At 41.4% G+C, this 27,614-nt stretch overlaps 1 protein-coding gene across 1 annotated transcript in view; it reads left to right on the top strand.

Annotated features, from left to right (window-relative positions):
- BORCS5 (BLOC-1 related complex subunit 5) overlaps nt 1–27,614 on the top strand; it is a 64,832-nt gene that overhangs the window by 20,458 nt on the left and 16,760 nt on the right. The window contains exon 3 of the mRNA XM_069003428.1: nt 23,608–23,765. Coding sequence (XP_068859529.1) covers nt 23,608–23,765 — 158 coding nt within the window. The remainder of the gene's footprint in view (nt 1–23,607; nt 23,766–27,614) is intronic.

Genomic DNA, 27,614 nt, shown 5'->3' with positions numbered 1-27,614 from the left:
CAGTGATGAACCATTAGGAGGGAGCTGATTGGGCTTCATGCCAAGGCTTTGCTTCTCTGGTACTGGGTGTTGCTGGTTGATGACCCAGTCCCTTCCCCTTTACTTTGTGCTGGTGCCAGTGCTTGTTTGGGTGATGTGCTGAAACATGCTGGCACCTAACCTGCCGTGAAACCGTGGTCTCCAGGTGTGATGAAAGAGCTTTCCTTGTTTTTCTCTTGCTGGGAATCAGGTTTCACAGAGGACTTAGCTCCCTGATGGCATTAGCCTGGCAGGTGTGTAGAGGCATCCCGTGGCACGCGTGTCGTGCTGTTCCTGCTCAGAACTCCAGGTACATCCATACCTTTAGATGAAGTCATGACTCCCACATCTGATTGCAGCATTTGCTGAGTAAAATAGGTCTAGTAGATCATACTTCTGCCATTCATATTGTCAGCTACATGTATATTGTCCATTTCAGCTCAACTGTTTGATTTTTATCAACAAACTACAGTAAGAAATTTGGACCCAACAATAAGTCTGTAGTGGAATAAAATTAGATTTTTTTTTTTTTGGCCATGACTGCAGCTGTTCTGGATATCAAAGACTCTTATTAATTCTTTTTGGTTTTTAAAGTCATTGGATAGCCTGTTCATTCTTGGCTGTTTTATTCTATTTCTCCCCCTGTTAAGTGATTGCACAACTTGACATTAAAATCAATAATTCCTCATTGATAATTGCTCTCAGGCTATGACATCAGGATTTTCTGGAAATATAAATTCATAGTGCTGATAGCAGACTATTATATGATTTCACTCTGGAAAGTGGCCAGTACAGTTGGACTCCCTGATGTACAGGATGCAAGGGAGGAGATGATACAACATGAGTCTGTGAATGTACCTGACACATTTAGCCTGTGTTTTTGAGGGACTGATGTGTTACAAGAGCACAGTCTGCAATTCAGGTGTGCTCTGATGAAACCAGAGCATCTCCTTGCTATTAACTGCTCGAATATCTTGCTGTTCCTATTCAGCTGTCCTGTTTCCTGCCTTTGCATTATTTATTTTTGCCTAGCAGAGTGATTAAGTGCTTCTTCCAAATATTGCTGCAGGGATTAGTCTGCCATAGGCTTTTTCCTTCTGGCCTTCCCACAGTTCCTGGCAGATTTTAGTATGTGGGTTTCAGAGGCCTGGTGCAGACCTGCATTGAGACAGTGCTCTGCTCTGAAGCAGATGTATTCAAAAGGATTATCAGGAACATTCTTCGCTTGCACGTGGGTGGAGTGGGCTCAGTGTTTAAGTGAGACAGACCGCGGCAGGCGGCTCCAGAAGTTAGGAATTGCAATTAGATGCTGGAACAGTCAACCACAGGATACTGCTGGGGCCAAGAATTTAACACGGTTCAAAAAAGAGTTGGATGTTTGCTTAGGGGTTAGGAATAGAGGGAGTTGTCAGAATAAATGATTACCAAACGTTTTGGAGGGAGTCTCAAGCCTTATGTTTTTGGATCTGTGCTGGTTTCTAGGTATCAAGCGAGGTTACCTGTCCTCTGCTGATTCCTGGGCTGCTAATATTCCTATTAAGGAGTATTAATGTGATTAATATTATTAATTCCTCTTAGGATGCAATGCAGCACTAGTCAGTCCTCTAGTTATGCTCCACTTTGGCAGTTCTCTTTTTGAAAACTATGCCTGAGGCTTTTGGGGAACTGGGAAAATTCAGTTTGCAGGTTTGGCTTGCAATGCAATTACAACCTCTTGGTTTTTTACATTTTAGGGGAGGGCTGCTTGTGGTAAGGGAAGATATGTACACCCTCAGCAGTAATCCCATTGCTGTGAATACCCAAACTGCCTTGGGAAGGAATTTGGGTGTTAGGGACTAACTTTCAGGCAGTGCAAGGCAGCGTCGGGGAGTCTCAAACTGGAGCAGTGGGGCAGAATCGTTCTCAGCTAATGAAGTTAATTAAGTGTGTCCCTGAGCTCGAGCTGTGCACTTCCCCCAGACCTCAGCTTGTGTCTTTTGCGTGACTCTACTGGGCTTTGTAGCTTTGCCTGCTTTTCAACATCGACTTGTAGCTCTTCACAAAGCTTTTTAGTTTTAAACATACACATTGTACACACCTCAAGCACTGCAGTGGTCTTTGGGGAGTGACATGAGCACAGCAGGTTTCATGTCCTGATGTTCCAGCTGCTCGCCAAGTTCAGTTGGAACTTAAAGCTGGTTGAAGGCAGTCTTATTTTCCCTACTCCCTTATGTTATCCCTGCCTCTCATGCAGCCAGACAGGGAGCTGAGCCAACTGAAAACTTAACCCTAGCCTCTCTAAAATAACGCTGGCTTCTCTTAATCTCATTTCCCTGAACTAGCTTTCCACCTAGCTGTAAAGCAACAGTGATGTAAAGGAGAGGTCAATATAATGTATTTGGGTTGTGTATGGGGACATAAGACAGCAGCTTTGGCTTAAATTGGCTTACCTTGTATGCTGAAACACAGTCTTTCTTCCAGCAATCCTGGAAACAAATTCAAACCAGAAACAAGTTGGAGGGTTTATACCCTTACTTGAAGTGTTTGAGCTTCGGCTTTCATGAACTGTCCTCATCTGCAAGAGGTTATTGATTTATTTATTTTGCTGCCAGTTTTAAGAGAAAGGAAAATAAGTAAAAAGAAATCCTATGGGTTAATTCCATTACTTTTGCATAAAAATGGAAAGGACAGAATTTTCATCCTCTTCCTATACTTGTTGGAAAGATCTGTTGCAAACAAGAGCAGTGATACTGTCAAGGGCTGCTCATTAATGTTTTATCCATAGCAGCAATATAATTTCTTGATAGTTAAATGGTAGGATTTTACACCGTGCTTCTACCAGTATTAAAAATTTTCCTTAGGAAATAACAATAGGATGGAAAGAAACTTCCAAGATTTCAGGGTGTGCACAGCACCATGGGTGAATGAATGAATGAAGCCTTGCAGCATATGGTCTGATTGTTATGGAGAAATTGACATTCGGCTGTAGGGAAAGTCACCACTTTTTAAATAATTTCAGTGACGTGAGTCAAAGACATTGATGCCTTCAATATAGTATCATTAAAGAAGGAAAGTTGAGTTTCTTTACATTGTGATTTTTGTGCTGCAGCCGTAGTTGGGAAGTGATTACTTTCTCCAGAGTAAGGGTTTTCTGCCCTGTGGTTTCCTGTGTTTCCAACCCGTCTCAGTGTCTGGCAGTGGCTGGGTGAAGGTTAACGTCTGGGATGCAAACTGCTTCCTCTCTTCTAGGTTCTCTGCTGAGGTCACCACTCTCTCGAATGGAACTCTTGCAGTGAAACCGGGAGGATACAGACAAAACTCCTCAACTCCTGCCCCGCCTGGTTAAACCAGGACAGGCTGGTTAAAGCATGCACAGAGATGATGGTGCCATTGCAAAATGTGTAAAGACCTTGCGTCTCCTTTTTAAATTGTACTGAGACCTGACCGTGTTCTGGTCTCAAAACCAGTGGAGTCTGACAAACACGTTTTGTGGTGTCAGTCTGGTGGAGAGGAGAGTGCATTCTTAAAGACTGAACATAGGTAGGTTGGAGATAAATAGCTGTGAAGTTTGGTGTGCTCTGAGAGGGGAGAGGTTGGGTTAAATGAGGCAAAGGAGTGGCTTTCAGTCATAGAGCTTGGAATGCTTTTGGTAAAGAGGACCAGGGCAGGGCTTCATGCCCTTCACTTGGAGGAGAGGAGGGTGAAGCTGCTCCTGTTGAAAAGACAAGCTCTGCATGATTGTTGAAGTCAGTGGGTGCAGATGGCAGGAGGTGCATGACTCAGGCAGGAGGGGGATTTGTAGCTTGTTCTTGTGTGATCCCGGGGGAGTGTTCCTGTGTACGACAAGTTTGGATGATGATCGTGCATGATTTTGAAGAACTTACGTGGGCATCACAGAAATTGTAAGTTGAAACGCCTGTGTTTACCTTAGTTCTCTCTAAGGAAAGACCTGATGTGGGTTGAAGTGTTCTGGTTGAATGACAGTTGTCTTTATCAGCCACAAGCACTGAAGAGTCATGTGCTAAACACAAAAATTGCCACTCAGACCTTTTGCTTTGTAGACAAAAAATCAGAAGGCAACTGGAGAAATATGGGAAGAACATGTGTTTTCAAGCTCTCTGCAGCCAGCATGTCTAGAAGTACAGGAGATAGTCCTATAACTTTGCTAATACTGAAAGAAAAAGTACTACATGTCCTGAAATTTGCAGTGCAGTTATGGAAGTAGCACTGAATCTCAATGTGTGGGATGGGTGCATGCACACGATCACATGTACAGTAATTACAATAGTCTGAAATTCATGTGCTGACCACAGTGAGCTTGCTCCATTTTTCAGTAACTAAGAAAGGAATTTGGCCCCATGAATGAATTTGAAACGCTCTCAGAAGCATTCCTTCATGTTATAAGAAACATGTGCATTCTGTGGTCGCAGGCGGTGATGGCCATATACCAGAATGCAAATGGTGTGCTCCTTACTGCTGCTGCTTCTCTAACCCAGGCTGCACTTGATCAGTTTGCATTAACCCAGTGGGAGAAAAGAGGCAGAGTGCAAACACTGAGTTGGAGCTGGGTGTAAGTTAAAAGTCCTGTTCTGGTAGCAATTCCGTGTACTCTTTGTTGGAAGGATGCAATATGATCCTACTGCAAAGGGGTAATGTTCTGAGAAGTTTTATAATGTTCTTTAAGAGTAGCAGAGGTTCTTCTTTGGGTACCTGTTCCACTGTCGGATCACCTTCATAGTAAAAAAAAACCGAAAGAAGCTTATGTTTATGTGTTTCAGTTTTTGTCCACCACCTCTTACCCTTTCACTCTGTACTTGAGAAGAGCCTGACTTTTCTGCCTCCCATCAGGTGTTGATCGTAGATGGGGTTCCTCTCCAAGCCTTTTTTCTTAAGGATGAGCAGTTCCAGCTCACTCAGCCTTCCCTTGTGGGACAGATTTGTAGCCCCTTAATGACCTCCATGATCCTTCACTGGACTTACTGCCAGCATGTCCGTGTCTGCCTTGTACTGGGAAGTTTAGCACTGGACACAGCACTGGGCTGCACTGGGCAGAATGGAAGGACCACCTCCCTCGATCTGCTGGCAGCTCTTCCCAGTGCAGCCTGGGATCTCTTGGCTGCCTCTGCTGCAGACGCTTGCTGTTGGCTCATGTTCAACTTGCTGTCTGTCAGTGAGTCCTTCTCTGCAAGGCTGCTCTCTCCCCCAGCATGAGCTGGTGCTGGGGGTGACTCCTCCCCTGGTGCAGAGCTCTGCATTTTGTGTTGCTAAACTTCATGAGATTCCCATCGGCACATTTCTCCAGCCTGGCAAGGTGCATCTGAATGGCAGAGGTGTTACCAGCTATTTTGTATAATCTGAAAGTTTGCTGAGGGTGCTCTGTCCCTTCATCTAGGTCATTTATAAACATGTTAAACAGTATTGGCTCCAGTATCATACTCTGGAGTCACACCACCAGTAACTGTCCTCCAGCTGGACTTTGTTCTTCTTAACAAAACCCTTTAAGCCTGGCGGCTCAGCCAGTTTTCAATCCACCTCACTTTTCTCCAACCCGTGTAGACGTTGTATGAAGTTAAAATCTGTATCAGTAAGTAAGGACCCATCAAACCATTGCTAATTAAAAGGTCCAGATAAATATTTCTGGAAACAGGAGATTAAAAAGAAATAGTAATGCAGAGGCAGAGACAGAAGGTTACAAAAGAGCAGGGAGAGGAAAGGAGGTGGATAAGTACAGCTTTGGGTGGGAATTCTGCTAATGAGCTGTGGCTTAGCTTTTCCTTTGTCTGTAAGAGACTTTGGAAATGTGGACTGATTTTTGGAGGAAAGTAAGTAAAAACGTTAGGAAGGAAAAGTTCACAATCTTGTTTGGAGATCTCAAAAAGCTGCACAGAAAACTTGAGCCGTGCCATGGCTCAGTTTCACAAGGACAGCTGGCTGAAATAAATGTACTGGATTCAAACCCTTCTTGTCCCCACAGGAGAACAACTTTCCTTTGATTATTGCTGATTTATACAAACTTTTCTCTCTTGAGTATGGGAAATGATCCAGTACTTAATTATTAGGCATTGTGGACCTCAAGGTTATGCATGTTATGTACACGTTTATCTCAGCTGGTTCTGTTTCAATTGATACTAATTGGTTTTGTTGAAAGCAAAGCCTCTGATAAGATGTCTTGTTATCAGAGTTCCTTTGAAGCTAATTAGGCCCCTGAGACAGCAGTGCTATATGTTTTTTAATTCCTGTTGCGAAAAAGAAGTGTTTATTTTCTTCATGGGCGTATGAATTCCTGTATTGCAACTCTCACCTCCCTTATTGCACGGGGTGTATCCTACTGGAGGACAGCTCTGGGAAATTCTGCAGTCAATCTGCCCATTGAAACAAACCAGCCAGGGAGGTGTCAGTCGGCCAAACGCCACTAAAATTAGATGGTTAATTATAGTCAAGGTCGTTTGGGAATTTGTGTTCCTGTCAGTATTTCTGTGACCAAACATCCTATTTCTGGGTACTGGAAATACTTGCATACTTCAAATACCATAAATAAGGATACCTCAGAAAAGAACTCAACCCTAAAATGAGTGCAGGTGTGACTTGGCACCCAGGTTTCCTATGGAGCTGCATCCCTGCTTGTCAACCAAGGCTCATTTCACCTTTAGGACAGAGAAACAACTGCTGATGAGGTAGCATCAAATGGATGTGCTTCTGTCCCTCCAAATACATTCCCCCCTTTTCCACCCAAGCTCTGTCTGGGCACTGTGTTAAGATAAGTTTCAGTGCAAATGCTCGTAAGCAATTTCGGGCTAAAAAAGTTCTTCTTGTATTCTGGAAAATCAGTCTTTCTTGGAAATTTTTTGCAATTGTATTTTAAGACTGGTGTGTATTGTTTCTGTTTGTGTAGGGTTTTTATGGCATGCTGGTTCATGTTACAAGTTTGCAGTGTTTCTGTGTGAGGTGTTGGTGCCATCTGCCTGTCTGCTTAGTCATGGAAAGGGACAGGATAACCTTGAGGGCAATCTGTTGCAGTAGTGGTGTAGCATCTTATCAGGCCTTCAAGGCAAGAGGAGATTTTCCATTTATTTAGGCTGGCCGTCTTCTTGGAAAGAGAGTGGGGATCCCAGTAAGATTAAGCACTCTACTTTGCAAAATTTGCATTTGATGACTTTATTTTTCAGCTGCTACTAATATTTTACAGTTTCAAAAGAACTGGTATGAAAAGAGGAAATAAGACCTTGATCTTCCAAAATATCTCTCTAAAAGATGGCAACCTTCTCACTCAAAATTGATATAAAAAATGTCTCATTTGTTGATTAAAGTTAATTTGAGAGCCTGGATGTTACTTCCTCGTGGTTTGAGAACATATTTCTTGCCTGACCTTGACTGTGATTGTTACTTCTACTCTGCCTACTTCCATGAAAGTAGTCAAGGCTTTTAGAAAATCAGGTGATGAGGAGGAACTGTCTTGTTTGTTAACATTTTCTGTATGAACTAGAAAAAATAATAAAGGGAACTACAGAAGAACAGAGCTTGCTGTTACGTAAGAGGATGTTGCAGGTAACCCTGTGGCAGCAGGTATCACTGGGATTTGTGAACTTGCAAGGGCAGTTGGATCTAAGTGATATTAGAGGCACCACTGAGAACTGGAAAGGTTGAAGAACCCAAGGACAGGTTGACTGGCCTGTCTGATCAGTGGATTCCTGTGCTGTGTTTGAAGCCAGGTTGTCATCTTGCCTTTCTTCCTTCTAGCAGCTGCCTCTAAGTTATGGTGGCAGGGCAGGGAGTAATTTCCTGTGTTGTTTTTTCTCGGTGCTTCTCATGCTCTAGTACAGCTGGCATATGTTCATGGTAGTACTCAAAACTGATTTTTTTTTCTTCACTTTCTTTCTGAAGGTACTTGTTGTTCATTCTGTCATGTGTAAGCTAAAAGAACATTGTTCTTGCAAGCTTTTAAGAACAGCTGCCGCCTTTTCCTGAACACTGGAGGAGCTTTTAGGACCGGTTTGCTAGAAAAGTGGGAGGCAGTAGGTTGGTGCTAGCAGAACATCTTCCATTTGCAGCAGACCTTTCCTTCTGGGTAACAGGACAAATGGATTTTTCTTGCTCCCCAATGTGCTGGGGAGGGATGCAGTTGTAGCTGCAACATATCCATTATCTGTAAGTTGAAGTTTTTGTAGAGTGCTTTCTCCTTGATGGAGTTATATGTAAGAGCCACTCAGGGTAAAAGGTGTCTATTCACTTTATTTACAGTCTTTATTCACTGCTAGACATTTCAGGGCTCTTGAGCTTTACTCAGCCCTTTAGGTTTTGTCAAAATTTTCTCTCCTTCTTGCTTTAATAGATTGTCCATGGGTTCCATGTTGCTGGGACAGAAGGCAATGCCTTTCATTCAGCACTAGTTGTCTGAAGGCGCAGGTTGGCGTACTTCAGATAAATGTCAGCTTGGGTAAGGGGTATGGGGAACATGCCAGGAAAAAGATCATTTGCTTCCTTTCTCTCCAGAAAGCTGGTGGCTCATGAGGAGAGGATGTATAAAGGAGGAAGGGGAGAAGAGGAAAACATCTGAGGTTCTTCATCAGGTAGGAGGAAGGTACACCAGCCCATTAATCAGCTATGTCTGTTCACAACTTTAGACATGCTAGGAAAGGATATAAGAAAATCTGTAAAAAAAAGAAAAAAGAAGAAACCTAAGGTTAAAAAGATATGGGTCTGCACTCCTGAATTTGTTCACATATGTTTTGTTTTGTTTTTTTATTTTTTCTTCTCTGCAGTATCAGCTTTTTCTTGTTCACAGGGAGACAAACAGACTGTTGTTTGAGGGGGAGGGGGTGGTAGGAGACCCGGGTAAGCAGCAAGGAATGTCCTGTTCTTGGCCTCACTCTGCTCCAGGTTGAAGACATGCAAGGGGGAGGATTTTAATGTATAACGAGCAGCAAAGTGTCAGAAAACAAACGACAATGAAAACAAAATGCAGCCAGTAACCTTGGGGCTCTGACACTGAGCAAATGTTTATCAGAGGAAGATTCTGCTGGACATCACCGGATAAGAATGAGTTGATGTCACTCTTGGCAAGGGCAGGAGCTCGTTTTTTTCCACACAAACAGCACAACACAGCAAGAGGAAGGAGAGGGAAGGGTGGGAAGGAGGGGAGGGGAAAGAGGAAGAGGAGGAGAGAGCTGTTTGCTATAAATTGTTCTAATAAAAATATATTAAAGCATGGCTTGTTTTGTTGGAAGGGGTCTCAGTGCTGGGACATAAATAGACAAAGGTTATGAATGCACCAGGGCTCCTCCTACACTGTGGCTCTGCAGACCTGTACACAGATTCCTGACAGCTGTTGCGTAATTTGCTTTGACTTGCTCCCAGTCCAGAGTGTATTACAGGCTTATTCCTGTGGTCCTCATTCAACAAAACCTCATTTGGCTTCAATGGGAATTTCTGCTTGAATAAAGAAGTTCAGCTTTTGTGACCTCTGGTAGTTTCGGTGCCTTGCCAATGAATAGGAGGACATTCCCTCACCCTCAGTCGCTGTATGTCCTTATTTTAAAGCTTCATCATATTTTATGCTTCAAGTAATGCAGAGTTTTTTCTGTAGAAAAAGACTTACGTCACGTAGGTAGCAGAACAGTGAAAGCTGCCTTTCAACAGGGACCACTCTGTAGCCAAGAAGTAATAACTGGTAGGTGTGTGGTGAATTGGAAGGTGAGGTATGTGGTGAATTTGAAGGTGAGCAGTCTTGGAAAGCACCCCAGAAAAGATATAGATATGATGAGTGGATGTAATGATAGAACAAACTGCTTCTAGAAACAAAACAATCTTCTACAACCTAAAAAACCATGGGAAATCTTTAACAGTGTCTAATCTATGAGTTGACTATACTGAAACATCCACTGGTCATCCCCTGTATGAATGCTCCTGGTAGAGCATAGAAGTTACAGGGATTTAAAAGAAAATGAAATTTTAAAGGTCTAACAAGAATAGGAGTTGTATGGTGTTTGCTCTGTGTTCATGCATTCTAGTTCAGAGCAGACTGTTTCTAAAGTGGCACAAGTTAAACTAGAAAAGAGCTCTCCTGGGCTGGAATCGGTGCCAGTACTGAGCCTTCCAGGAGTACAGATGTGAGGTCGTGTTGTGTATCCTTCCCTTCCCTTTCCTCATCTTCACCATGTACATAGGTTGTTATCAGCAACCTGAACCATCCAAACATCTCTAAGGTGTTTGTGTGGATATCAAACAGCCCTTCAGGATACTGAGCACTTGTGGGAAGTTGGGCCATTCTTTTTCAGAGCATTAAAGGGTTTAAGAACTGCATTGTTTGGAGCCCAAACTTTGCGAATCAGTTTAACAATTTACTGTGTTCAGCTGGCTCTCACCGCCAGGCTTGTAGGGCTGCTGTGGCAGAATAAGGAGGCAAAGCTTTACCTTTGACCCTCTTGGTATGGGATTCCCTCAGGTATGTGTGACCCTCTGGAAGCTTTTCCGTTTGAGCACTTGCTGCTAGACCCCACTGTCTCATTCAGAATACTCTATGTCTGGTATGGTGTTGATGGAGCAGATTGGAGTGTTCTCTGGTGAATGACCTCACTGGACTTGCGCCCACTTGAGACCTTTGCAGTGACTCAGCTCCGGGCATGAGCAAAGAGCAGTGCACCAGCCTTCAAGGCACACTGCACAAGGAAAAGTTGTGGTTGTGTTGTGTTTGTGTTGGCTGGAGCCTTTGATAAGGGCAGGCAGTTTGACTTGGGAAGGAGAACGATCAGGTTTGGTGCATGTTCCACTCCTTTACTGAAAGCTATCAAAATCAAACAAGTCATTTAACTGCTGCTGCAAGTGCTGTTCTCCTCTCCTAAACTAGGTCAAAAGAAGGGGAAAAAGATCACACATTTGTTAACTAATTCGTTACAGAGTTGGATGAAAACATTTAAGGTTCTAGTGAATTTCTAAGAGAGTCTTAAGAAGTCAAAAGCTCTGGACTTTCAAGTTCTAACATGTTCTAAATTGTTTTATACCTTAACTTTAAAGAAGTTGAGGAGGGAGAGACTGTTACATGTTGCTATTGCTTGTGTTTCTGTAGAGATGGTTTTCCTATTCTTTCTTCAATCCAAGAAGAGATGTGTATGTATCTGCACTACCACAGTTTGTTTTCTTACTGCTTTTAGACTTTTATCGCTAGAGTGGAGATGTGGAGTCAACATGTTGATAGGTATTTATATTACTAAGAGCAAGAAATGCTTCATAATTTCAGAACAAAAAATGGTTCTTCTTTTATCATCCCTGAGGTTGCAGGTTCCCAGATGATCAAAATTCTTCCCCTACAAAGTGTAGCCTTTACTGAAATCTACCTCTCAGTCTGTTTTTGTGTCATTTGAAAAAGCAGTGCTAAAATCACTGTAGAAGTGGAGATGTTTGTGTAGGACCCAATACGAAAACAGCATCTGGAGCAGCTACTTTCTGTTAATAGCTGTAGAATTAATTGCTGTCAGTGTCACAAACCAAGTTGTTGTTTCAATGAAGAGAAAGTGAGCTTTATGGGCATGTATATATATTAATATTAAACTCAGCAGCTGAGTAACTGTTCAGTGTTTTTAGTTTTATTTGGCTGTTGTGGAGCATCTGATATTATATGTCCTTGTGTACCATAATTACTCTCATTGGTGGTATTCTGATGCTGTACATATCCATAACATGATGTATTTTTCTTTCCCTCACAGTGCAGGAAGATGATGCCAAGAGTGAATTCTCTGCTTGGGGAGGTGCTTTTATAAGTTTGCATGCCTGACTCTGCCCCAGACTGTGGAAGAATGTCTGTCTGTCTGTCTCCAGATCATTCCCAGAGCAGGAGAGTCGATCTAACAGCTGTGAGGAGGGAGGACATACCTATGGCTTTGTTTTGTGCTGCTTCTTGTTGGCCCCCTTGTGAGCCAGCTTAGCTCAGTGGGATGAGGAGATTCCAGGGGTGACAAGTAGGTCGTTTTCTGGTAGGTTGGTGGGCTCAATCCATCTGTGCAGGAGCTTAGTGAGAACCAGAACTGGAACAGGAATGTCAAGGAGGGGTGGCAGAGCAACAAGATGAATTTCATTTTTGGTGGCAGAGCACCCCAAGATCTACTCAGGATGCAGTTCTGAGAGTGTGTCTTTAACAGGGACAGGGGACTTTTCCAAATGCTGGGAGGCTTTCCAGCTGGAAAGGCTTTTTAGGTCTTGTAATGGACCTTATAAGTACCTTGAGGGAGATACGATTCAGGATGAGCAAAACTCCACCTGCCACGTATTTAAAAGCTTTATGGTGAAGTTTTGCTGTAAAATGACTGATACTTTCCATGACAGGCATAGGAAGTAGGTTCATGCTGTGTGTGAGCACACCATCAGCAGGCTGTATATAGGAAAATAAAAAATAAGGGGGGATGTTTTTACAGCTGCACTGTTTTGAGGGGGTTAAGTGGAGGAATGAATGAATTGTTATATTCTGGCTATTTCTAACTACAGAGAAGTGGTGCACGTGCTTGAGTCAGGCTCAAGAAGCTCCCAGGCTTCCTGACCCTGGGCTGTTACTTCCAGCTGGTAAAAGCAGTACTCCTAGATTGCAGCTACCTAGAAGGACAGGATCACACAAATGCTGTCATGAGGTATTCAAAGCTTGCTTAAGTAGCAACTTATTTTAATAGTGAGATGATGCTCTTTCATAATAGTTTACTAATGAGTTCATTTACTGAATTGCAGAAGGAATGTAAACTGAGGAGGTGCAGTTTGCTTTATTTTTTTCCCCCTCCTCTGGGAATTTTAAAACACTTCCTGCTAAGGATTTCTTATTGTGCTTTGTCTTTCTTTAAGGTGCTTTGCCACTTGACAGTATTTGACAGAAGATGATAAATACAGAAGTAATACAGAGCACAGTGGGCCACTTACTTCTGTGTAACTGTTGAATGTTTCAGGTGCCATAATAAGGCCCTCCAAGCTGAATTATTAGTTTTTTAAAAATACTGTCAGAAGTAAATAGTGTGTGTGTTATACCCTGCTTCCCTCCCCCACTCAGCTTTTAGGTCATTTCAGTATCCTAAATTTAGTTGTTACAATTTTGTGCCAGCTCCATGTTTCCCTCTGGACTTCTTAGTAGATAATCACTTACTCTAAAAAACCAAGAGAATCCAGTTAAACTTGTTATAAGAAAAAGTAAGGAACAGTTTCTTAATTTCTGTAAAGTATATGCTGTATGAGCTATATATGTATGGATTATAAAATTTCAAATGTTTCCTCAGCCCCACTTGGGCTTTGCTACTCCTGAGTAGTGCAGCCATTTCAAGTCAGGCTGGTAAAGCCTTCAGAGAAGAAATAAGTGTCATCCAAATTAAAACTGGATGTGAAATGGCAGCCCACATTGCTAGCAATGTGATGAGTGGGTTGTGTGTGAGAAAAGAAGACAAAGTAGAAAATGTCAACTCTGTTTCATTTACAAGTTTACTCTTGTTCTTTGCTATATCTTCCTGAATGCACATGGTGGAGATAAATTACTGTTCCTGCTACCTGTGGCCAGAACATGCCAATAGTATATTTCGGACAGTGCTTCTTTAACATAATTTTTAAATAGTGCTCTTGAAAAACAGGCAAAGGCCATGACATAGCCATAATTCTTTTTATTATGGCAATGTGCTGGTACAAAACTGATAGGAAGTAAATGAGCTGGAGTTGATGATCGCTGTGAGTCCCTTCCAATGCAGAATATTCTGTGATTCTGTGAAAAGTGTTCATAGGTACCAAAGAGAAACTGTGTGCTTCATGTATATAAAATGATGGTTATACCAGCACCAGCACTGGGCTTGGTTTGCAATTGCAAAGTATTGATAAAACATTCACCAACAGATCCTATTACTTATTTAAAAGGAATTCTTTTAGTGAAGGTTTTTTCTGCCACTTTTAAAACAGTTTTCTCCATGCGTGGAAAAGAACCAAAATCGTGGTCTCGCTGAATCTGTTAGTAAATGGCCTGTTGATCAGTCTTGCTTTATGCCATAATGTGAAAATAAATTGCAAAGAAGACTCTCAGATTTACATCTGAACTGAAGAAAATGCCCAAAAGTAAACTGACACTGCTGCCTGATAATTTTCTCCAAACTTCTGGGCTCTTGGTGAAAGCAGCACAGTGTATGTGCCCCCACTGAATTTACCTGGGGTTAATGTGTGTACACAGGCTGGTTATTGTGGAGTAACAAACGTACTCCAGCTTCACATGGGTGCCCTTGTGCTTACAAGTGATTTTAGATGTCACCTTTTCTCTAAACCACAAAACACTGGTTTTTTGTTTGGTCTGTTTGGGTTTTTTTCTGCGGGTATGGGCTGTGTCATGTGGATGAATTTCCATGCACTTTTGCCTAAAATAAAATAAAGATTGCTGTGAGGCTTATCTTTAGTACTAGTCATAGAATCAGTTGCATGGATTTTAGCTTGTAGATTTTAAAAAAAGTTATTTAAAAGAAATTGAGTTTATTTGATCCTGTTGTCCAACTTCTCTTCCATCTACAGCCTAGAAAACATTGCAGAGAGAGAGATGCAAAAGGTAGTTAAGGTCCCATTTTTTTAAGGAAGAGTGGTAGATGTAAAGTTGAGACTCACTCAAGGCTTTGCACGCATAAAATAATTGAAGTGACATCTTGTTGCTGCTAAAACAGAGAAGTTCCCCTCTGTCCTTTCCTTCCCTCTCTCCTGGGACTAGCTTTAGTATTTGATCTTGTGGTGCCCTGATTCCTTTTGCTACCCTAGAGGAAAGAGAAAACCACAGGATTAGTTGTCCATGGTTTTAGTGGAATGAGTAATTTTCTGTGCAGGAGCTGTGGTGAGGCACATGATGAGGAAGGTGGGAGCTGGATCTTCCCTTCCGTGGAGCATGAATTTGGGAGTCGGAAGGAAGAAGCCACTGATTTGGCTCTGGCTTTTATGAACCTTTATTAGATGTCTGAGAATCTGTGTGGGAGAGGCCGTGTCAGTGCTCAGTGCTCAGCTCTTGTGGTGCTGTAGGAAATGAGGCTCCTCTGTGCCTTTCCTGCTGGCGTTCAGTATTTGAGGGCCAAAGAAGGGGAAGGGTGTTCTGGCACTGAAATCATCAGGCCAAGGGATAGCAGCTTCCATGTGGTCTCAGATAAATCCTCTAATCCCTTGGTGCCTCGATTCCTTATCTTTTAGTATGATGTTAGTCTTCTGGCTTTTGGGTTTGCAGAGTGCTTAGAATAACAAGGTCCGCTGTAGCCCGTGGATATGACGTGTGCATACGATCAGATGATGGTAGCTCTTGGGTCTGTCTTGGTGTGTTTTCAAGGAAAAAAGGTTGTTGCATAGCAGATGCAGTTTATTGCATAGCACAAGAGCATTGTCTCTCACTTCCCGCTGCATAATCCTGTCTATTTTTATACTCTGAGGTCTGTTGCAGGAAGTTGGCCCTATGATATTGCAACTGTGTAGTCAAAACCACTTCTTTTCCACATTACTTCTGTGCTCTAGATGTGAAAAGTTAGTGGGGAGATGGACTGAGTAGGATCTTGGCTGCTTTTAGTTGACAAAGTGCAGCTGTGTGCTTTCTTCAGAGTATATTGTGTACCTTTTTCCCTACCTGAAGCTTCAAAAGAAAAAGTTTCTCCTCTAGCATCTTTTTGAAGATGGAACCCCTGGGCAATCTCACACTTACAGAAAGGTACATATTATGTGACTCCAGCTGAAATCTCAGCACGTGCAGATGGTGCATTGTTTTCTCCTTTTGGACATTCAGGTTCCTAACAATCTAAATGAGACAGCATTTCTGATTTCTTTCAGCTTTGCTTCTTTTAAAATGGAAGCTTTCCTTTAAGCATTTTTTGTGTCACTGAGAGACATTTGTGTTTTTCAACAGTCTTCAAAGTCCTGGTCAGGATCTGGCTCCATTGTGCTAACTGCTGTGTGGCTTTTACAAAGCATGGAGCAAAAGTCATCACGTGAGAGAAGCTGCAAACTTCAGTGGTGCAAAAAACTCTGTCCAGGCTATTGGTTATGTGTGGCCATCCCTGTGTGACAGAGAAAGCTCTAATGAATACACTCTAATATAGAGATCTTTGCAGAGTGTAAGGCTTAAGCAAAATGAGCCTCCATAGGAAAGCAGAAGTATCACAAACAAATACTTACTTAACAATAATAATAATAACAACAGCAAAATCCCCTCTGACTCAAAGTTTCTTTAATGTAAGTTATGTGACCTCAATAGGTGGAAATGTGTAAGAATGTGGGGGTTTGTCTTAGAATTGTAGCAATCTACACTTTTATAGAAGCCTAAATGCCCTGATTCTTCCTAATGTTTGTTTTTTAAGACACATGGTGGAGGAAGAAAAGGGCAGGTGATTTATATATCTCAGTCACTAATGTCTTGCAGGCCATAACTTAGAGAGTGTTAGGAGACCCAGGTGGAGAATTCCAAAAAGAGCATGTTTGAGCTCTGTGGTCAGAAAAGATGCCTCTTAAATGATAGACAAGAGGAGAGTCCTCAGCCTGTCTGTCACCCATGCAGAAGTAAAGGGTCACATGGTACCGACTCCAAAGTAGAGGGAAAATCTGCTGCTACAGCCAACATTCCTCGCAACAATACCAATGTGTTCTTTGCTTACACAATAGCTATTCAGTTTGCCTACAGTCATTGTGCTCCCCCACTAAAGTTCAAAGGAATTGAAAATACCCAGGCAACAAAGCCAACTTTTGTTTTGGAGTGAATACGTATTTTAGTACAAGGTATTTTTTCAGTGAGATTTTCAGAAAATTAACTGCTCTGAGAAAAAGATCATGTGGTCATCTGCATTTCAGCTTAAAGATTTCTGGGTGAATAGTAGCGATTTTATTTTTCTTTTATTTTTCAGTTTCTTTATAATTGACTTCAACTAATTGCTGTTTTCTTAAGGGTGGCCTGAGTTTTAAAAATTTGAGTGTATAAATGTTTATGTTTCCTAACTCAGGTGTTATTAAAAACACACAAGCAAACAAAACCTTCCTCAACCAACCAAAAAACAAACCACCAAAAACCCCACAACAAAACCAAAACAACCTTCAGAAAAGTTTTTTTAACTGTTCAGGCTTTGGTGAAAAATTTAGTCTTTTCTTAGTTTTCAAGAATGAGAGAGGAAATACACAATTAGAATTCAAAGCATTTAGTCAGTAAGAGTCCTGTCAATCTGATTACCATATCTGTGTGCAAGTATTTTAGTACCTTTTGTTCTGCTGCACATAGGTGTGCAATTCTTTCTTTTCAGTAGGTGATGTTAAAGTGCTCCTGCATGGAGAATGTATGGAAATGAGCTCTCTATTTCAGCTAATAACAAGCTGCTGCCTCCAAACATGCGGAAGCAGCAACAGTCAAGAAGCAAGACTCCGTCTTTAGGGATGTAATTTCATCTGTTTCTTGTGTGGATCTTTTTTTGGTACTTAGGAATCTTGAAGGTACTGGCAAAACAATCTTCCCATGCAAATAGCAACAAGGAAGACAACTGTAATAGTTAATCCATGGCCACTGAGGCCAGACTGTATTTAAGAAGCTGACCAGACTGGGTAGCTTCTACCTAAGAGCTTTAAAAATGCTTGATAGGAGACAAATTGCGGGGTTGATTGTTTTTAAATACCCTTGGAACACAGGAAAATTCCTGGAGAGTTGAAAAACACTAGTTCTTTTTGAGCTGAAACTAATGTTGCCTTAATGATAGTAAATGAAATGACTATTATATCTCTATCATTATTATTATATACTATAGTAACTGTAGTCAACTCAAATTCATGAGGGATAGAAGAACTGAAAAATTTTACTGTCTTGGATTAATTCTATGAAGAGGAATATCATAAAAAAATGAGGGTAGCCAGAGAAGTGGAGAATGGCTGAAATAAGTTTCAGGCAGTACAGGTGGGTTTGAAGAATGGGAGAAGGAAAAACAGTGTAGTTAAAGCAGTATGAAGGGACCTGTAGGCAAAAAGATACCCACACTCCAAAAACAAACAAAAAAACCCCCAAACCCAGGCAAAAAGAAACTTGTGTTAGGAGAACAAAAGATTACAAATTGTAGTGGGTTACATAGGAAGTCATCAGAAAACCAGAACAGAAATTTCCTTCAAAATGCCTTTCTACTTGTATGTACTTAATAAAAGCTTTTTAAGTTCTCTAGAAGCTTGCTGGAGAGTCTGTGGGATTGTCTTCAGAGAAGACTTTCAGAAAAGCATCATTCTTTACAAGGATGAAGGAGACGTGTTCACAGAAGAGGTTTTAGAAAAAATGGTAATAAACCTCCAGAAATAGGTACCAGCATCAGGAATGCCTCTGTAAAGCTGACAAGCCATTGCTAACTGTGGTGTGGAATCTGTTGCTTTATTTAGCCTTGGTCTTGGGGGAGGAGGTGATGACATGTGCAATACACTGTAATGCACACTCTTTAAAAGGGTGTTGGTGATTAGCAGGTCCTGCAAAGGGGTAGCAATTACAAAAGCAACTGCATTTTTAGAGGTGTAACCAATATACTCTGGAGAAGAACTGACTTGGCTTCTAGAGGGAAGTAAGGCCTCAGGTTAGAAGCATTTGAAGGTATTACAGAGGTAATCAAAGAAATAAAGTCATCTCTGGGAGAGGAGACTGATTAGTGGGGTTTCTGAGCTTGGAGAGATGTTGGAATGGAGTACAACCTGCTCAAACTTCTGTTGTGTCACAGCACAATAACAGAGCATAAAGCAAATGAGAAGGGGTTTTTTCATGTTGTGTAAATAGGCATCATACTTATTGTCACAGGATATTGTGGAGATAAAGATATACCTTTCAAAAAAGATTAGTGAAGTTCAAGTATCAACAGCTTCATTGAGCACAGTCTTTTCTGCCTGAAATGTTTATTAGTAACTTGGGAGGCGTGTAAGAGATGGGGTTTTTTTTTTAAATGTCCACTGTTGTCAGATGTTGGAAGTAATATCTGGGCAAGATAGACTTCTGGTCTGATTTAAGAAGGTGTAACTTCTGAAGTCCTCTCTTAGATTCCACAGAAAGATTGGTTAGCTGATGACAGCAACTCTTCCTGGCCTTAAAATTAGTAACAAGACCCCACAGCATAATATGCTTTGCTGTCTGTAATATTAACAACCTACTGGTTTTCTTTTTGTAATGCCTGCTGTTACTGGTTGAAAAGGGGATTGACAAGTGGAAGTACAGAAGTCAAAAAGAAATATTAAAGCTTTTCAGGTTGGAAAGCACTCAAGGTGTTGTTGGGATTGTTCATTAAAGCAGCAGAATGTAACTATGGTGGGGTACTATGTTCTGTATGTGAGTAGAAATCAGTATTGCGTGAAAAGCTTTCTTTCAAGAACTTCACTTCTAGTCATAAAACTGCTTTTTAAACTAACAGCTTTCTTCTGCTCAGTAGGATGTGATTTGTTGGACGTGTATGTTGACCTGGAACCAACAAGGAGATGACTAAGTAGGAGGAAAATGGTTTTAACATGCCTCTGCTTTGCCAAGGAATATGGAAACAATAACAGATTTGTCAAGTCTGTGGGTCAGCTAGCCTTGTAGTGATATATGATATTTCTCTGTGCACGACATACTTAGTGTATTGAGCTGGTTTTTTCTGAAGCACCATTGTGCTTTAGAAATGTGACTCTTTTTGTCTGCTGTTTGTCACCTCCCAGTCATACTTTTTATTGACCAGATGTGTCTGAGTAGGTAGGAGATTTTACTTCTCTTCATCATGGCAGGCACAAAGGTGGTCCGTGGTCTTCCTTGTTTTATGGTGGAATTGGATAGCCAGGACTGTGCAATGTTTGGCACTTGCCAGACCCTTCTGGTCCATGCAGTAGAGCTCTGCAGGAGGCCTTCTCCCATTCTCCTGTTCCTGTTCCCCCAGCCACGACACCCCCCGTGCTGCCATCCCTTGTGATGCTGGGGTGTGTTGTATCGCTCTTGTGCCAAGCAGCCTCTTCCCAAGGCTCCAGACAGTGCACAGAGGATTCTTGGTGTGATTCCTTCTTTGGAAGAGAACCAGCAGCTTGAAAAATGAGTATTCAGTTTAACAAGAAATGAAAGCTCTTGATGCTGTTTTCTTTTCATTTAAGAGCTGAACTGTGCTCTTGGAGGGCTGGGGAGTAATAATCCCACAGAAGAAGTCACAGGAACACCATTTCCTCAGTGCAGAAGAGATAGTACCCCAGTGGCTGGTTGCTCGCTCTGAGATGTGCTGGTGGCCAGGTACAGCTTATGGATATTTCAGGAGCGAGCCTGAACCACTCAGTGATCTCTGTTTCTCCCCTTTTTGGCACTTGTAGGAATGACCTAATAAATATGTTATTGCAACAGATGTGATCTCATATCCTCTTACAAACCACATGTAGACCAGTCACTGAGGGATGGCCCTGTTCAGTGGAGAGGTCAAAATGTGGGACAAGGCTTTAAAAAGGAAGCAATGATATTCAAGAGGAGAGATTTTTACTAATACATTATGTTATTATAATATAAATAAGGCTTGCTAAAAAGTAAAATGCGCTAATTAATTAAATCATAGAATGCTTTTGGTTGGGAGGGACTTTTGAAGATCATGTAGTCCAACCACCCTGTCATGGGCAGAGACATCTTTCACTACCTTTCACTAGATGAGGTTGCTCAAAGCCCCATCCAGCCTTACCTTGAACACTTTCAGGGATAGGGTATCCAACTTCCCACCACCCTCATTGTAAACATGTCTTCTTTATGTCCAATTTAAATTTCTTCTGGTTTAAAACGATTGTCCCTTGTCCTGTCACTTAAAGGCCCTTGTAAATCTCTCTTTGTCTTTTTCACAAGCACCTTTAAATATTGAAAGGCCATGATAAGGTCTCTCTGGAGGTTTCTGTTTTTCAGGCTGAACAACCCCAGCTCTCTGTCTTTCCTCACAGTAGAGGTGTTCCAGCCTTCTGACCATATTTGTGTCCCTCCTGTGGCCTTGCTCCAGCAGATCCATGTCTATCTTGTGCTGGGAACCCAGAGCTGGATGCAATGCTCCAGGTGGGGACAGAGGGGAATGTTAGTAAGAAATGTTAATATTTATAGCATGGTTAGTAAGTGGTTACAGTGAGCAGCAAAAATGGTGGATTGTCTTTCTGACAATGGGAGTTTCTGCCAGGCTCCATGGCCTTTTTTGGCTGTTGTTTACTGTACTTTTTCCTTTCTTGCAAGTTGAAAATGAGCTAAATTGTTCTCTGGCATTGTCAGCATTACCTCAGAGATCTTTGGAGAAGCTAAGTCCTTTGGTTTGTCCCTACTGCATCACTCAGAATAATATCATAGTCTATCTTTAAGCAGCATATGATGTTTGGTTTTTATCCTTAGTCCAAACATTTGTACTGGATTGTACTTCCCCCTCTGCCTTCTTACAAAGGAATTCCAGCTGAATAGGGAATGTCTCCCTTCACTCAAGCTGGTGTTTTTCTGGATAGGACATTAGAGGCTTAGGTTTATTAATTTTTCTTTTAGCATCATGTAACCTGTACAAGGCTGTAAGTACATGAGTTTAAGTAGCATATTCTTTATTAGCTCATTTTACAGTCCTTGGCCTGTTCCACTTCAAAATTCTCATAAGGAGCCTAAGTTGGCCAAAGTACATACTTCATGTTAATTAAATCTCTTAAACAGTGTCTAATTTTCTTCTTCCTCTTGAAGTTGGTGAGAGATTAGTAATAAAAGTAAATTAGTTGGTTGATAGTATCATGTATTTGATCAGTGCAGAGACAGGATAAGTGCCTCAGGTGTATGGTGAACTCTTCGTTCCTATGTGAGCATTCAGCATGTTAAAAGTCGACTATTATTTGAACATTCATACTAACAAGATAATATTGTAAAAGATCACAATTCATGAACTGAGGAAGCACTAGAACATAAAATATAAACTATTTTAAAAAGTCTTATTTCCTTCAGTGGGTTTGTTCTTGTCGCAGTACTTTACCTGAAAGTAGATTTGAAAGATGTGCAACTGATATTGATGAATCAAAGATTTTGTTTGAGATTATTCCCTCCAAAACCTAAAAAATAATTTGACTGTTGCTAATACAGGGTTTTGAAACTAAATGGTGAAGTGTTTGTTTCCTCTCTGGACCTCTTGACTGTGGCAACACAATTGTAGTGCACAAATCAGTAAAACAAAATTACCTTTTTTATTTATCTCTTATGATGACATTTTGTGTGGAGAGCAATTGAGAGCATCCTGGGAGAGTAAGATGCTAAGTGTTGATGAAATGTAAACCCGCTTCTTCTTCATATTTGATGAAGTTACTGTCCTAGTTTTATTTTCATTTTGGTCTGCAAATGTTTTCAAAAAGGTTTAACTTGCTCATATCCATAAGCTGCTTCTTACTTGCATCTTGGTTTCTATCTTGTTCTTGTGCTTTGGCAAGAACTCGATGTTACCAGTTGGAGCTTCCAATAGGCATAGGGGCCATTCAAAATACTTTCCATTTCCCACTGAGGTACATTCTTAGAAGAGCTTTTCCAATCCAAATAACTGGCATTTATTACTTTTTAATTGCTTAGTGTGATACTTGCTTACATTTGCTGTTTTAATGTCTTTTCCTGTCTGTAAAATGAGAGTCCCAGAGGGCACATGCATGCAGTCACTGAATTCAGTTTACATAGCTTGATGGATGTTTTGGGAAAAGCATGCTGTGTGTATGTGCAGTTTGTCACAGATGGTGTCCCAACAAGAAAAAAGTTGTGCTAATGCTGAAGGAAAATGAAATTAAAGTAAGCAAATGAAATGGCAAAAAAAGGATGGCCTGAGAGCTTAGTGTCATTTTTTCCAGCTGCTGTGGGGAAGGCGGTCAGTGTGGCACACACATGCTTGAGCTCAGCAAACATTCTCAAGTTGCACTATGTAGGCAACAAACAATGGGCAGGAGAAATTTCTCTGGGCAGTTTTGCTCCTCTGAATATAAAAGCGTCCCACTTTGAAGTCCAATGTCTTTTTTTTGTGAGCTTTTTGTGAAATCTGGTCATGCTTGTAGGTAGGAATCTTAATTTCATATTAAAGAAACAAAAAGAGGTATATTGCTAGTCTTTGAGAGTGTAAAGAAAAGCCTTAGAAGGTAAAAGAGTTCTGAAGCTTTAAAAAAGGTAAGGTAGGCAAAATGCAGACATTTCACCCCTAATAATTTAACTTAAGGTGGGCCATTTGTTTACTCAGCTTTATTTTGGGGGACCAATGAATTTTTAGAGCTCTGGTCTTGGCACTGTGAGTCTGGTGAAAATAGTATGAGTCCAGTGCCCTTCTGGGAATGCAGATCTCAACTCCTTTTGGCATACATAGATGAGGAGAGGGCTCATTCTTCACAGTTTAGGATTGCTTGTGGAGGAGAAAAAACAGGACTTGCATATGGCTGAAAACCTGGGAGATGCGTGTTACGGACCTGCATTTAGAGTCTGTTTAGGTTTTGTCAGGAAGGGCCAAGCTTTATGGCAAACTGTTTCTATGCACTGCTATAAATTTGAAACATCCTTGAATGATTCTGAATTAGCTTTTCATCAGCCCTCATAAATCTTGTCTGCTGGGTTTGTTCTGCTGTCTCTTGGATTGCAGCTAAACTAATTGTATGAACAGTCAGACTAACTCTGGGCCTTCCTTTGCTCTGTAGGACTCCTCAGTGGGCAGACGTCTCCGACCAATGCCAAGCTGGAGAAGCTGGACCCGCAGCAGGTGCTGCAGCTGTGCCTGCGCTACCAGGACCACCTCCACCAGTGTGCAGAGGCCGTGGCCTTCGACCAGAACGCGCTGGTGAAGCGCATCAAGGAGGTGCGGGGCGGGCAAGGGCCGGGGCCGCGTACCGGGAACGGGGGGGCTGGCTCGGCGTGGCCCTGGGCCCCTTGCAGCAGCCTGCAGAGCAGCCTCTGTAGGACAGAGGAGCCCTGTGGGTGTGCCCTGCAAGCGGAGTCCCCGGGTTTTCCCTGCCGGTACTGTCACGTTGTTTGTTTGCTGGCTGTGCCTCAGGAGGCCTGGCTGTAAGCAGCGGCTGCTCCTCTGCAATGGCAAGTGCTGCAAGCAGCTCTTGGAGAAGCAAAAGATTACTGAAGCTTTTAAGGTAGCATTCCTTGTTTATGTCTGTATAGCATACGTTTTATTATGCCCCATGGTTAGGCTCTAATTTAAGGAAGGAAACAGTTATCTTAACATCTTCTGTGGCTGGAGAAGGTAGTGGATTTGTAGAGTTAGACTTGTTTTCGAAGCCCGTAACGTGCCATCTCATTTCTGACCTCTATGGCAAAAAGGTCTCCTGTGCTGCTGCTTTTACCACTAAATCATCATTTGGAAACCACTGATCTGTCTAAATGTTGAATTATACTATTTGGGATTGCATTAGTTCCTGGGATGAGCATCCTGCAATGGGATTGTCTTTCTCATATGCAACTACTGATGTTGGAAGCAGTAGAATGGCTGCCAGATTTATTTTTTCGTTTTGAGTCAAGACAGACTGGCATGAGAGGGAAATGTTGCTTGAGGTGTTCTCTCAGATACTGCCAGATGTGCAGAAGAGCTGGTGAATGCTGCATATGTCAAAAATCCTTGAGACCAAATACCTTTTCAGTGTCAAAAAAATGTTTTTGAGCGTGTGGTTAATTTTTATTCATGCAGTATAAACACTGACCTTGATTTGTTGTTGCTCTATTGGCTTAGCATTAAGAAAATCCCACATGACAAACTGGGTAATAAATTTGATTCATGGGCTGTTTTGAGAAGCTGCTGTCATCATGGAGTTGTAAGTCCAGAATAATGTGGGAAGCATTAAAAAGGCCTTTTTACTTTGGTGTATCAAGATCTAAGGCCAGCTATTACACAAGATGTAAAGATATTTGCAGATGTTGGTGACTCAGATCACACAATCTCAGAAAAGGGATTTAATTGCCAGCCTAATGACAGTGTACTGCATTAATTCAAGCAGATTGTAATTCTTTTGGCTGTTAAAGTGTGAGAGAGAATAGTGACATGATTTAAAGTCATGGTAGACACCACCAGTACAATCTTCATTAATTGGTGTTTTGTTTTAATTGATTGGGTTTGTCTTCTACACGGCAAGTGGCAGAGTCCCTTTCAAATTAGTTAACGGTGGTCTTCTTCCAGTTCATAAGGCTTGTGATTATCTTTCATCTAAATAAATTAAATGATGATACTGTTATTCTCACTAGCTTCTTTATAAAAGACTTCTCTGACAAAGTGATGGAGAGATGGGGAATTCTCTAAGTCAGGGAACTGAGAAATCAGCTGTGGTTTGTTTGTTTTGTTGTTGGTTGTTTTTTTTTTTTTTTTGGTTACAACCTTTAAGTCACTTCAGATGCTTTCAGTCCCTCTGCCAGATCTGGTGGGTTTTTACTGTTCATTTTCCTAATAATTTTTAAATGTTTTTCCTTCTTTGGCTGTTCTGCATGTGTGTTCTGGAGGAGCTGGGTGGGACCTACTCAGCTTGAATCATTCTTTCCAAATTGTTTGGGCTTTCCTTGATGCACTAAATCCAACCACTGCTGACAGTTGTTGACAACACAGCTGAACCAGAGCAGGGGATGTCTCTCCTTACAAGTGTAGACAAAGGAAATCGCCTTTGGCTTCACCCATTTGTCAGCAATGATTTAGTTTTGCCATGTACACAAAGCTTTGACCCTTAGTAAAGCATAAAAATGAAAGAGAAAATCATGTGTATTGTGAAAAGCAGAATGTGTGCATGAGCTGAGACAGTAAATTCTTTTATCCTCATTTTGGTAGCCTTTCCTTTTCCCTTTCTTTAACACTGTAAATACTGAAGTGTTTTTCTTCTGATAACAGACTTGTCAAGTGACTAATGTTTTTTAACTTTCTGCAAAATGTTAGTGAGCTTCAGTCTGATTTCCCACCATTTGTCTGAGGTGTGTTCACTTCTCAGGCTCTCACTAACTGTGCTCAGCGAGTATAATATGCTGTATAATATGCTGTATAATATGCTATACCCACACTGCCTGCAGCCAGGATTTTTTTTTTTTAGTCTTTCCTTGACAAAATGTCCCAGGGCAAATATCTTTTGTCCATTGTCTGTGTCGCCAGGAAAGAAGTTTCCTGGATTCTGTCAAAACTCAGAAGTACTGCTGTAAATTAATTGGTCCTCAATAACTCAGAATTGACTGGGGTGGTTTGTAAATCAGCACACATTGAATTACAATGGTTCTTCATAGGAAAGAGAATCAGCTAAGGAAAAAAACCCTACTTGCATGCCAGTAGTGACTGCAGATCTGAGCACACCCAGCTGACGTTCCCTACCTTCAGGGAGCAGTATAGTCTTGCTTTGCTCTCCATCCCATTTCCCAGTTTAGCCAGAATTGCTTTGCAGTGTTGGCTGGATCCATATCTGCTCCTAAACGCAGAACCTGTGCAGCTTCCCGGTGGCTGTGACTGTTCTCTCTCAAGCAGAAATACGTTTATGCAATGTATTCCTTGAAGGGGAAAGAATTGAAGATATGAATGAAGGTGGTTGACTCAGGTACCTTTTTTCAGCAGTTCTTCATACCAGAATGAGTTTTGGTTTTGGAAGGGAGTGATTTATTTATGACAAGAGGTTTTGTCTTCACTGTCAAGAAAATAAAGGAGGATGTGCTTGCATTTTTAGGGAAAATACTATAGATTTGCATGGTAACTCGTTTGAAGTTTTGAGGAACTCCACGTGCTGTGGGTTTGATAGAGCCATGTGTTCTCTTCACCAGGAGTGTCTGCCCCAGTTTTGTGATCTGCAGAACAGAGAGTTTCTGACAAGATTAGCTTGAAGGCAAGTGTTGATCAGCTCTAAAGGTATGACTGGAGGGAAAGCAGCAAATTACATGGAGAGAGGACTACTTTACATTAAGTCCTTACCAGTGAAAGTCATCTGTTTTGGGTGCCAGGGAGAGAATTTCAGGAGTCATGTGATAAGAGATGGTGAATACCAGGGAATGGGAAACAAGTAGAATAGGTAAATGCTGGGGAACAGTGCTACTTTTTCAGAAAGGGCCCATGATTTGGTGTGTCTTCAAAACAGTCTGGTTTCAGTGCCTTAAAAAAAACGATTATTTGTGCACAAGGTGCTAAGCTTCTCAAAAATCACATCTTACAAAATATCTGAAGGTAAGCATCCAAAAATTACTAGTCACACGTGAAAATTGAGGCCTGTCTTTTTTATGTGAAAGCAAAAGGGAAATTGAAAGCTCTCTAAGCTCCTTTCAAAGACACTTTGAGTGAAAAGATCTTCAGCATTTCTTATTAGACTTGCAGCATTGTCACAGGGGTTGTGGTTTTGAGTATCCCATGTACCCTTAAGGGCAAACCAGTTCCTAGATACGCTGTGCTTAAAATGTATTTGAAAATGGGTTACTGGGAGGGCTCTGGTGCTTTGCCTTGAAAACAAATGTTAATGCAGTGTTATTTGTAGCTTTTATTGCTATAGGAATCCCAGACTGCCAATAATTTTGAAAACAGAGCAGTTTTTACAATACTAGATGAAATTTTAAATGTCTCAGTCCAAGCTGGCACACATCTATGCAGGGGAGTTGGGGGAAACCCCCCACATTTTCAAATATAATAAATATTACTTCTATATTCACAACAGTTAAATAAATTTTGTCCAGGCAGGCTTAATATCAGTAACTGGTT

This window comes from Aphelocoma coerulescens, chromosome 1A (genome assembly GCF_041296385.1).
Source record: "Aphelocoma coerulescens isolate FSJ_1873_10779 chromosome 1A, UR_Acoe_1.0, whole genome shotgun sequence".
Taxonomy (NCBI): Eukaryota; Metazoa; Chordata; class Aves; order Passeriformes; family Corvidae; genus Aphelocoma; species Aphelocoma coerulescens.
This window is presented reverse-complemented; position numbering and strand designations above follow the sequence as displayed.